Here is an 11575-nt window from a genome sequence, read left to right as displayed (position 1 = left end):
CCCTGCTTGCCCAGCCCCCCTCACCTGTCTGCCTAACTGCTACTCCTTCCTCAAGATCCTGCCGCTGAGTCCTCCGGGAGGCCTCTGTGCTCCCCTGGGCCCGTGTCTATATCCTTCCGGGCAGGAAGCCCCACTCCCAGGGGGCCAGCTGGCCCAGGTTCAAGTCCCAGCCCAGGCGGCGTGATGGGGGCAGATTACCTAACCTCTCTGGGCCTCGGTTGTTCCACCTGAAAAATGGGGACCCTGATACCATGTGTACGTTACACTGAAATCATTTCTAGAAAATAGGAGGAACAGTTTCAGGCACGTGGTAAGCACTCAAAACCAAAACACAGGGGTGCCTGGGGGGCTCAGTTGGTTAAGCACCCAAATCTGGATTTCGGCTCAAGTCATGATCGCACAGTTAGTGAGATTATGAGATTGCCTGGGACTCTCCCTCCCTCCCTCCGCCCCTCCCCTGCTCGTGAGCCTGAATGTGTGCGCTCTCTCTCTCAAAATAAACGTTAAAAAAAAAATCAAACAACAGATACCAGACCTTCCATCTTCCTCAATCCCTGCACGTCTGCGGTAAGAACACTGCACACAGCTTTCCGTTAGTGGAGCGTTGAGCTCTCTCAAGGTAGGAAGCAGGTCTTTTCTCCTCCCCTGGGTCACGGGGCCCAGGGCACAGCCCAGTGGGGGGCCCATCACTCCTCACTGGACAGATGTCCCCTCCCACGGCCATCCCCTCGGCACCCAGCCCAGTACTCACGTTTCCTCTGTTGATGTAAACGGTGACCTGCCCCTCGTCCCTGATCTCAGAGAACATGGGAGCCCCCACCAGCAGGTCGGAGAGGCCGTCCGCGTTCAGGTCAACTGCGCACAAGGAGGAGCCGAAGTAAGAGCCCATCTGCAACCAAGTTGAGTCGCACAGAGCGTTCAGTGTCTGCCGCCACACAGGGGGCCTCGCTGTCTTCTGCCTGCCGCTTAAGGACACCTGCTCCCAAGCGCCTCAGAGGCTGCACTGGCCGCACTGCACCACAGGCCAGAGGCCCCGGGCAAGCGGTGAGACCTGACTTGCCTGGCTCCGGCGTCGATGCTGGACCCCCGCCGCGGGGAGCCCGACCAAGGGACAAACAAGTGGACGGATCCAGGGAGAACAAGGTATGGGTTTTTAAAAGTGCAAGCTGAGGTTGCAAAACAAGTTACAGCCGTAGTAAAAGTGCCTCGTATAACAGACGTTTGACAGGCCAACCAAGTGGGAACGTGGAATTTCATAACACAAGGCGAGCAGGAAAACGGGCCAGCGCGCGGCCGGCCAGGAAGGCGTGAGACCCCGTGGCAGGAAAAGGTACAACTCGCAAGACGACTTACTGCACAAGGGAACACGGCCAGGTTGCACTGGCTCTTCTTGGATCACAGCTAAATTCAATACCTGTTACTGCAAATCAGGGTCTCAACCCCAAATGCCAGCGGGACCCAGGCAGGTGTGGTAACAGGTGTGAGAAAAGCCAAGCAACACTGCAAGCAGCCGCCAAGGGACACCTGGCTTAGAACCAGTGACGGCCACTCCTGCCCAGCTGAAGTCACCTGCTGCTGGGAGGCAGGCTGACCCCGGCCGAGGAGGCCGACCTTCAGTTTTCAAGAGAAGCCAAAAGTCTAAAACTTTATCTGAAGTGCCTACTTTTAGAATGCAGGCAACTAGTTCATGATAAAGAATAAGCAAACATACTGGGAGGGCCCAACAAAGAATTTTACAGGCTGCATCCTTTCCAAAGGCTGCCAGTTTGCAACCTCCCTTGGAATGGGGGGTGGGGGGGGGAGGAGGCCATTCTTTTAAAATAAATGTCTTCAAATAAAAGGGCTCTAGTGCTGTGGACGGGAACGAGCATTTTGTCTCAGCACTGGGTCTGCTGGCGGCTGCCAGCATGAGAGGAGTGGAGCATGAGAGCAGTGGAGGGCACTCCGGTCTACTTCCTGCAGCGAACTCTGGGACGGGAGCCCTTCCCCGGTCACATGCCAAGGCCACTTGTGTTCAACCCACCCCACCCTGCGACCAGCCATTCCCCAAGGAGAAGGGTGTGGGGAAGGCCCGAGTCAGGCCGAGGCCGAGTGGCCAGCACTAACGCCGTGGCTTTGCCAATCACTCTATCTGGACTTGAGTAAAACAAGCAAACAAACAAGCGAGGAAGGCACCGAGGGCCAGAGCTGCTGGCAGTTGTCTCGTTCCAAAGGGCTATTTAACTTGACATCTTCATCGTGTTCAATCAGAAATCCCTGTACGTGAAGTTTCCTATCTAAGTTTTGCTATACGAACACTTCAGGACCCTCGTTAACCCACTGCAGCTCCGACATGGCAGTGGCGCGCTCTGCGTGGGTGCGCCTGGGTCCGAGCTCTCCCGGTGGCCTGGAAATGTGGAGACCTGCATCTAAATTAACATCTGTATCGAGCACTATTGGTGATTTCTTAGGAGCACTATATGAAGGGTGTCAACCCATAAAAACCAGAATTTGGGGGTATTGGATTTTTCTGACAATAAGGCCCGGAGACGGGATTACCTGGCCGCACTCTGGCTGAAGGAAAGCAGAAGTGGCCCAGGGGCTGTCTGAGTCAGAAGCCTCCCTACGCGCGTATGACTCCTGACACGGGACAAAAAGCTACAGACATCCTCTGAAAGCCTGAGGTCATGCCCTTTCCCTCTGAAGTGATGGAGAAGTTTGACTAGAATTCCTAGTTTGTTCTGGCAAAAAGCAGAATAAGACTTATAGAGTCATGGTCTTTTTCAAACTCAGAAAGCAGATGGTGGGGGTCAAGGTAGAAGCCAGAGAAGCGGGGGTGGGTGGGGTGGGGAAGGGATGGCCCTAAGGCTAGAGTGGTGAAAGGGGGCAAGCGCAGCCCTAACAAAGACGACAGGGGACGCGGCCAGGGAGCAGAAGCTCGTCGCCCCCTCCCAGGGAGCCGCAGCGCGCCATAAGGACATTCGGGCCGACCTGAAAGCAGTCTGTCCTGGGACCCCACGTCATGAAGTCCTCGGGATGTGTGTCCAAGCGGCTTCGCAAACGTGTACCTCTCCCACCGCCCACTCTGACACCTGTGGCCGCAAACCTGACCACGTCCAGTCACAGATGGGGGACCATGTAAGTTGTCGTCTGCACCGCGAGGTTTTTGAGAAGGAGGGGGGACGCCTGGGAGGCACAGTCAGTTAAGCGACCAACTTCAGCTCAGGTCACAATCTTGCAGTCTGTGGGTTCGAGCCCCGCGTCGGGCTCCATGCTGACAGCTCAGAGCCTGGAGCCTGATTCGAATTCTGTGTCTCCCTCTCTCTCTGCCCCTCCCCTGCTCATGCTCTGTCTCTCTCTCAAAACTAAATAAACATAAAAAAAAGAGAGAAGGGCACAGTTATAGGCTGCTAATTACACCAGGAAGATGGGCATTACCTGGGCCTGCCCTGGGCACAGGCACAGGTGGTGGCTGGGGGGAGGGGATGGAGACAGCAGGTGCAGAAGCACAGGTGGATCCTGAAAACTGGGTGACAGATGTGTTGCAGCTCCACACCTCACTTTACAGCAGTTATGGGGAGTGATGGATGTGCTAACTAGCCACCCTGTGATGTCACAGTAAGTGCATGTACCAAAACCTGGTGTTGAACACCTTAAACTCACCCAATGTGACATACATCAAATGTATCTCAATAAAGTCAAAGCGGGGGCGGGGGGGGGAGTCCTTTAATGTTATGCTTTTAAGCCCAGGTAGATTTGAAGGAGAAGGGTAGGGGTCTGGCCTTCCTACGCTAGGCATGCTCACCACTTGTTTTCAAGAAAGATCTAAGATGTTAGGCCCAGGAGCATCATACCCCCCTGCTCTCTGGGGCTCTGTTACAAATGGCACAGAGTTATTTCTTGCCTAACTGAAAGGGTGCTTGGAAAACCTTTTTTGCAGAATTGTTCACAGTCCTTTTTCAGCGTTGATGCTTTGGGGTTTGGGAAACGTTCAAACAACACAGGCCGGTACAGTTCCCAGGGGGGTGCAGAAATGTTCTCAGGGAGCACTTCACAAAACTGACTTAGCAATGCATATTTTTATTAAAAAGATTCTATACTAAGTACACAATTAAGGTTGTTAAAATTGAAAAAAGCGGAGGGGCACGTAAGTGGCTCAGTAGGCTAAGCGTCTGGCCTCAGCTCAAGTCATGATCTTGCCACTCATGAGTTTGAGCCCCGCATCAGGCTCTCTACTGTCAGCTCAGAGCCTGCTTTGGATTCTCTGTCTCTCTCTCAAAAATTAAAAAAAAAAAAAACAACAAAAAAAAAACAATTGGAAAAAAATTTCTACGGTGCGAGGCTGGTGCTGAGCAGGTCTAACCCACAGGAGGGCCTGAACTGGCCTGGGGCACCCGGCCCCCCACAGAGGAAACAACCATTCCCCCACCTTTCCTTAGGTCAGTGGTCGGTAACCCCACCTTCCACATTCTCCCATCTCCTAGCATCTCCCTCCCCAGTCCCCGGTGTCCTGGGCTTGCTCCCAGAGCTCACGCAGGCCTCGACCAAGATGAGCCTCCAAATTACCCCCTGGCCTCTGAGCCTACATATGTGTCCCAAGAGCAGCCACTCTCACTCGACAGTCCTGCTGATCTGAGCCCCACTAAGGCGTGCAGGCCTGAAAGCCCATGAGAAGTGCTGCTTGTTGACCAAAGGACTCTCTGCCTTCATCGCAGACCACGCGGGGCGTAGCGGAAGCGTGCAGGAAGCGGAGGGGGCCTAGGGCTGAGACCAGGACAGAGCGACTCGGGCAGACAGCCTTTTGCCCGGGACTGACTCCAAGGTGGCCTTCCCACGCTTCTGTTTCAGGTTCTCAAAGCTGCTGCGTGGCTTTTGTTTGGTTTTTCTTTGCGTGACAACAGCCCTTGTGGTAATGGCGATGGGAGGCTCAGGATGAGGGGCGTGGCCCTGGGCTAGCCACACAGCGATAATGAGGACCACGTGCCTGTCACTCTGCTACTGTGGGTTTGCTGCCGTACTCAACGGTGCCTGCTCTTGCTGGGTGCAGAGCGTGGGTGTGTCGGACAGAGAGGCGGGTGAAGGGGCGGAGGGGCAGACAAGGCAGAGACAGAGCAAGCAGTAATTCTGATGACCACCTGGACCATGAAAACCCTTTTAAAACTCTGTGAGGTAACGTGGCCGTGTACAAACTCACCTTGCTACCTGTCTCCTGCAACAAGTGTGAATTCACAACCAGCAGGTTACACGCGACGCTGAGGTTAACGGCAAGTGCATGTGGGGCCGCCATCCAGATTCAGGGCACAGATGGGGCCTTTGCACCACTTTTCTAAAAAGTGAACTGATTTCCACATGATGACGTCTCACAAGCAAAAACATGACGCTAGTACCAAGAAGCTCACCTTTTTACCTGACGCCTGAAAAATCTTGGTCAAGGTGCCTGATCTTCGATCAGCTCTAAAAATATAAACCTAGGGAATGAAAGAAGAACAATGGTTAAGATGGAAGAAACGACCACAGATACTTATCAGCACCTTCCTGAGAGCCCTACTTAGAAGGCCGGCCGGGCACAAGGCGGACGCGCTTAGCTGGCTGATGAGAAGGAAGTCGGTGGGCCTTGCCTTTGTTACCAGCTCTGCAAAAAGAGCATCCTGCGGCCCTGGGCAGAATTCACGTCCTCTGCTCCTGGACCACGTCATTTACAGAAGCCATGCACAGTAAGTCCCAAGGACCTTGCAAATTACCAGCCAACAGTTCAACTCTGGGATAAAATAATTTTCTTCCTTGAAATATTTCTTTCCTTCCTGTGAGCTAGAGCGGTCGCAGGGACACCAATGAAAGACAGAGGGATGGAAGGGAGCACTGTAGACAAAGTGATTCCACAGAACATTAGAGCCACGAGACCTACCTGGGTTAATAGGACTTAAACATGAAAGCAATTTCCTCTGCTGCAGGACTCAGAGCCTTCCGTATGCACACTAACACCGTGCGTCTCTACCACAAAGAGGATCACTGATGTGGAACTTTCCAAATGACGGGGCTATGGAAGCTCCTTCTCCAGTTGCATCTTACAGAACAGTGTCCCATGAGAAGGAGCGTCGGGGACCCTCCGGTGGGGTAAGGAGCCACTGCCTTAGCGAGAACGTGTTTGAGCCCTTGGCACCAGAAATGATTAACCACCAGAATCCTGCAGGCCGGACGGCTGTGCTAGTGTCCCTGGGAATGCGGCAGTGAGCAACTTCATCAGCTACGCCCAATTTCCCCAGCTCCTCTCACAGGGCCCGACTGAAAGAAGCATTTCAGGTTCTTTCTTGTTGACAGAATACAAGACTCTCTCTGTCTGGCTCTCTCAGTTATAAATACTGTTCTCATCCCAAGACTCGGCTATCTTAAGGCTATCACAAGCCTGAAAGGAAAACAATGCAATTGGATAAAAGTCCTTGTAATTGGTGAGAAAAGGAAGCATTGAGGCATCACATGGCTGTGAACCGGGAGGTAAGCATTTTTAGCAGCATCACAAAGAGGCCCAGGCACATGCATGCAGCGTCTTTACCAAAAGACATTAGCAGCGTGGGGACAGCTCACGGTGCTTCTTCACTCTACCACATAGAAGAATCATGCGATCTGAAAGGATTGGCTTCCTTCTTGCACGTCTCCCCTGCTCAGTGCCCCGACATCTTATCTGGTTTCCTTTTCAAAGATCCTTTCTCCCTCGCATCAGTGTTAGTGGGGAGGGAGGGACACTTCCAGAAAGGACAGCTGAGGCTCCCAACTCCTGCCCAGGGGCATCCAGGAAACGACCCTCCTGCATCAGTTAAGCCCTGTCAGCTGACCAGACGGACATGCTGGCTCAAGGCTCCAATTAACAGTGGTTTGGGGCCATCTGGGCCTCTCTAGAATCCGGAGCCGACTTTTCAGCCCCCGGAGATATGGCCAGGCTCTATCTTAGGTCCACCCCATGGGCCCAGCGCCAAAGATCATTCCTTTGCTCAGACTTTTCTATCAGAGAACCTATGTAGTGTGTTAAAAATGCAGGTTCTGGACTCATGCAGACCTACGCAATCTAGATTTCCCACGCCCTGGAGCTAAAGAATCGGCAAACCTGTTCTTCAGCCTCTCAGCCCCACTGGGGCCGTGATTCCCACAGGGACTCACTCAGGCAGCCCTAAATCCAGGCCGTCTTTCCTGTACTCTGGGCAAATCCTTTAGGAAAAGTGACGGACACATTCCCGGTCCAGCCTTTGGGCCGAACCAGTCTTGCCTCTAAAACACTGGGGAAACAGGCCACCTGGGGGACTCAGTCGTTTAAATGTTGACTCCAGTTCAGGTCATGATCTCATGGTTCATGGGTTTGAGTCCCGCGTCGGGCTCTGTGCTGACAGCTCAGAGCCTGCATCCTACTTTGAATTCTGTGTCTCCCTCTCTCTCTCTCTGCCCTTACCCCGCTCTCTTGCACTCACTCTCTCTCTCCCTCTCAAAAATAAACATTAAAAAAAAAAAAAACACTGGCGAAATAAATATGCGACCCTAGGCCCCAAGATAAGTAAGTAAAGTCCCAAAGATACCCAGGACCAGACTTGGCTCTATTAAGTCAAATTCAAAATTGGGAAGAGCTTGGCAGAACGGAGAATCTGAAGCTGCAGAGAGCCAGACACCATTCATTTGGAGGAGGCCATGATGCCCGGGGTCGGTGTTAGTGGTCTCACACACGCACGGTCAGCTGCACAATGCAGCCGAGAGGAGAAGGTGCAGGGAGGGCGAGGCCTGGGAGCAGCAGTCACTCTCTGGTTAAGCTTTCAAGGCACGCTCTCAAAAGCGGCCGGAAGGAGGCCGACAGGAGACTCATGATGTCACCACTTCCCTGCAGGCACCCAGCAGAGCGTTCCGGCGGAGTGAGTGACAGACCTCTACAACAGGCGCAGCTCCCCCGCCCCCCGGGCTGGCCCCGTGCTATCCCACCAACTTGTCTCCTCACCTTCCCAATGCCGTCGTCCTGGGGGGCACCTCCCACCACGTCGGTGGTGGACGGGCGAGAGAAGGAGCCAGCAGTCACTGCGTAGCCTGCAAAGGATGGACACGACCAAGAGGAGGGTGAGGAAGGGCAGGGGAGAAAAAGACCCACCAGAGGGAAAAGGGCCCCTTGTGTGGACAGGTGCAGCCCAGCTCTGCTTGTAACACAGCCTCCCAGGGACCAAACAGCCGCTGTCAGTCTTCTCGTGCCGAAACGGCTCATGTCACAAAAAGTCATGTTCACCAAGACACTGGGGCAGGAAAGAGTGTTTTTGAGGGTCCTCTTTAAAACAGGTACTGTGTCAAATACCTTATATCTGTTTTTCTCTCTTTTTTTAAAGTCTATATATATATATAGAGAGAGAGAGAGAGAGAGAGAGAGTGTGTGTGTGTGTGTGTGTGTATGTCTGTGAGAGAGAGAGACAGAGAGAGCGAGAGAGAGTGAGCGAGTGAGAGCGAGCGAGAGCACACAACCCAGGAAGGGGCAGAGAGAGAGAAAAAAATCCCAAGTAGGCTCTGAACTGTCAGTGCAGAGCCTGACATGGGGCTTGAACTCATGAACTGGGAGATCATGATCTTAGCCAAAACCAAGAGTTGGACGCTTAACAGACTGAGCCACTCAGACAGCCCTGGTTTTCTTTCTTTTTGAGACAGAAGTGTCATACAGTGAAGTGCATACACTCAAAGTAGAAAACTCATTGCAACACGCCATGGGATCACCACTCAGAGTGAACAGAAGCATAGATAGAACCCTACCTAGAAGGTTCCCTCCTACCCTCTCGAGTCAATGCCCTCACTCAGGCAGACACCATTTAGATTTCTTTCACTATATATTAGGTTTATGTGTTCTAGAAGTTCACTTAACATAACACTTGTGACATTCATCCATACTGAGTATAAATCGTTTCTTTTAATTGTCGAGCAACGTTCCACTGTATGAATAGATCACAGCACGTTTATTCTCCCGCTGCTGGGCATCTGGGATGTGTCCAGTTGTCCTGCTTCACTGTGAATAAAGCCGCTGTGGACACCCCCATGGAAGCCTCTGGACGCCAGCACCTTTTAATGACACAGTTCTGAGGAAGGTATGGCTACTTCTCCCCTTTTACTGAGGTAGGAACTGAGACGAAATATGGTTCACTGACTTTCCCAAGATAACATGGCAAGATTCATATCCACTCTGTGTGTCTCCCAAGCCCTGCTGTCAACCACTAACCACCATGCTGTTAACCACTAACCACTGTTAACCAGCCCTTGCTGCTAACCTTCCCTCCTAAGGCAGAAAGAAGCAGACAGTGGGTGGGTGGATGGACGAAGAAAGAATCTGGATGCAAAAGAAACCTAGAGACAAAGGTAAAATGCTGTCTGAGCTTCACCGAAGCATCTCCTGCTTCCTGAGAGCCTCGCAGGCAGGCTGGAGAGCCCCCTCCAGCCAGCGCGTATTCCCAAACCTGTCCTTGCCTGCACACCCTCATGCTGTGATCACAAGCTTTTTGGATTTTGTGGGGACACCGCACAGTGATCAATTCTTGTTGTGCATGCGGTCTGACTGCATGACCCACAAGCATCACGTGTGATCGCAAAGCCTCAGTGACCCTTGAAAGCCACGCAGCAACAATGGCCTCTGACACACAGGGAGGAGCCAGGGGCCCCTCAGGTCCAGAGGACCTAGCCCAGACCCTAAAGCCAAACCCAAACCAGGCCCTCCGCTGCCTTCTCTCCACTCTCCAATCTACCGAACACGTGTCGGGGCTCCCTGCTGTGTACCAAGCACTCTATCAAGTCCTGGAAATGTCAGACCAACTCCCCACCTCCGAGCTGAGTGACGGGCCCAGACCAGGGGTCAGTGCTGTCTCCAAGGCCCATACACAGCAGGCATCTCTGCGTTGGGACTCTGGGCTGTGAAACCACGGGTTTAAGCCCCCCACTCTGCTCTTCACAAGCCATGTGATCTTGGCAAGTTATGTACTTTTCTGTACCTCAGTTTCTTTGCCTATGAAATGTGGGTAATAATAGTTGCCTCAAAAGGTTGTCTCAGGAATTAAAGAAATGGTATCCAGGGGCACCTAGGTGGCCCAGTCATTGAAGCGTCCAACTCTTGATTTCATCTCAGGTCATGATCTCCCAGTTCATGAGACTGAAACCCGCATTGGGCTCTGTGCTGACAGCGTAGAGCCCGCTTGGGATTCCCTGTCTCTCTGCCCCTCCCCTGCTTGCACGCTCTCTAAATAAATAAACATTTAAAATATTTATATATGTCCAGAGTGATAGCACCAAGGACACGAACTAAGGAAAAGAGCCACACAAAGTCTTCTTGCCCACAAACAAGGTCAGCCTATCTTTGCCCCGAGAGGGTGCAGAGTCACGCTTGCCTGACAGCTATTCGGTTGTATCTATCTTTTCTCGAAGGTTAAAAGAGCTGCGAATGTAAGAGAAATTTTCTGAGTCTGAGGTCCACCTTCAGCATTACCCTGCCATCCGTCGTGCTAATTATTGGTTCTTATTATTTCTACTTGTGACTGGTGTCGAGACTGGGGAACAGGGCAGCACACAAAGCAGCGCCGTGGGGAACCAGGCTTCTGTTGCACTCGTTGGTGTCTCAACGTGAGGAGCGGCTCAGGTAGGACATAAAATGTCTGCTTCCAGCTGTACAATCAAATCGCCAGTTTGCATCCAGAGCCCTCCCCTGCAGGGTGTGAGACTTGATGTAAGGTGCCCGGAGGAAAGTGGACCTAATTAGAACAACACCCGTAAAAGCCACCAAACTCTTCTTTCTACTCGCAAAGCAATCGTGTGTGAGCTTGGGGAGACTCAGCCCGTTTCCCCTTTGTACCCGTCCTCGTCCCTGAGCTACTCACCCAGGTAAGTGTACCGTCTGTTCATGATCCCCTCGTCGTTCAGCTTGAAATAGGTGTTGTCCGTAAGGTTCAGCACTTTGACCGTCCCGGCCCAATAAAATGACCCCGGGGCACCCATCACCACCAGCTCCTACGGAAGAGAACCCAAAGGTAAACGGGGAAGGGAGCTGAACAGGGTGCAGGTGAGAGCACGTCAAAAGTTCCGTCAGCAGGTCCCCCCGAGTGACGGAGCCCGTCACACACATGGGGTCAGCAGGGACAGGGTGGGGAGAACGGAGCAAGGTGACAGAATGACTGCCATACCAGGTCCCCGCCCCAGCCCTCACCTTTGCACCTGCATCAAATGAGGAAATGGCATCACTGCACATCCTCTTAAACCACAGACTCGCAGGAAACAGTGCTCATGAACAGACCCCACCCCCTCACCCATCTTGGCCTCCGACCCCACCTGCCCACGCAGGGCAAGGAGAAAACAACTGACCAGAAGCATCTCCGCAAACACTGTGCACTACCGCTCCGGGGGAGTCCCTAGGTCCTCGCTCGGGACGCTCTTCTCAGGAATGGCACTAAAGCTGGCATTTGTGGCCCCGTTGCAAACTCATGGCAAAATTATGAGGGCAGAGGGGTGCCTGGGTGGCTTAGTCAGTTAAGCATCCGACTTTCGCTTGGGTCATGATCTCGCGGTTCGTGGGTTTGAGCCCCGCGTCGGGCTCTGTGCTGACTGCCAGCTC

At 52.9% G+C, this 11575-nt stretch overlaps 1 protein-coding gene across 1 annotated transcript in view; it reads right to left on the bottom strand.

Annotated features, from left to right (window-relative positions):
• ITGA9 (integrin subunit alpha 9) overlaps nucleotides 1-11575 on the bottom strand; it is a 324287-nt gene that overhangs the window by 267326 nt on the left and 45386 nt on the right. The window contains exons 8-11 of the mRNA XM_077774005.1: nucleotides 10845-10974; nucleotides 7952-8037; nucleotides 5379-5447; nucleotides 752-889 (exon numbers count right to left, since the gene is read on the bottom strand). Coding sequence (XP_077630131.1) covers nucleotides 752-889; nucleotides 5379-5447; nucleotides 7952-8037; nucleotides 10845-10974 — 423 coding nt within the window. The remainder of the gene's footprint in view (nucleotides 1-751; nucleotides 890-5378; nucleotides 5448-7951; nucleotides 8038-10844; nucleotides 10975-11575) is intronic.

This window comes from Crocuta crocuta, unplaced genomic scaffold (assembly GCF_008692635.1).
Source record: "Crocuta crocuta isolate KB4526 unplaced genomic scaffold, BGI_CrCroc_1.0 scaffold541, whole genome shotgun sequence".
Lineage (NCBI taxonomy): Eukaryota > Metazoa > Chordata > Mammalia > Carnivora > Hyaenidae > Crocuta > Crocuta crocuta.
This window is presented reverse-complemented; position numbering and strand designations above follow the sequence as displayed.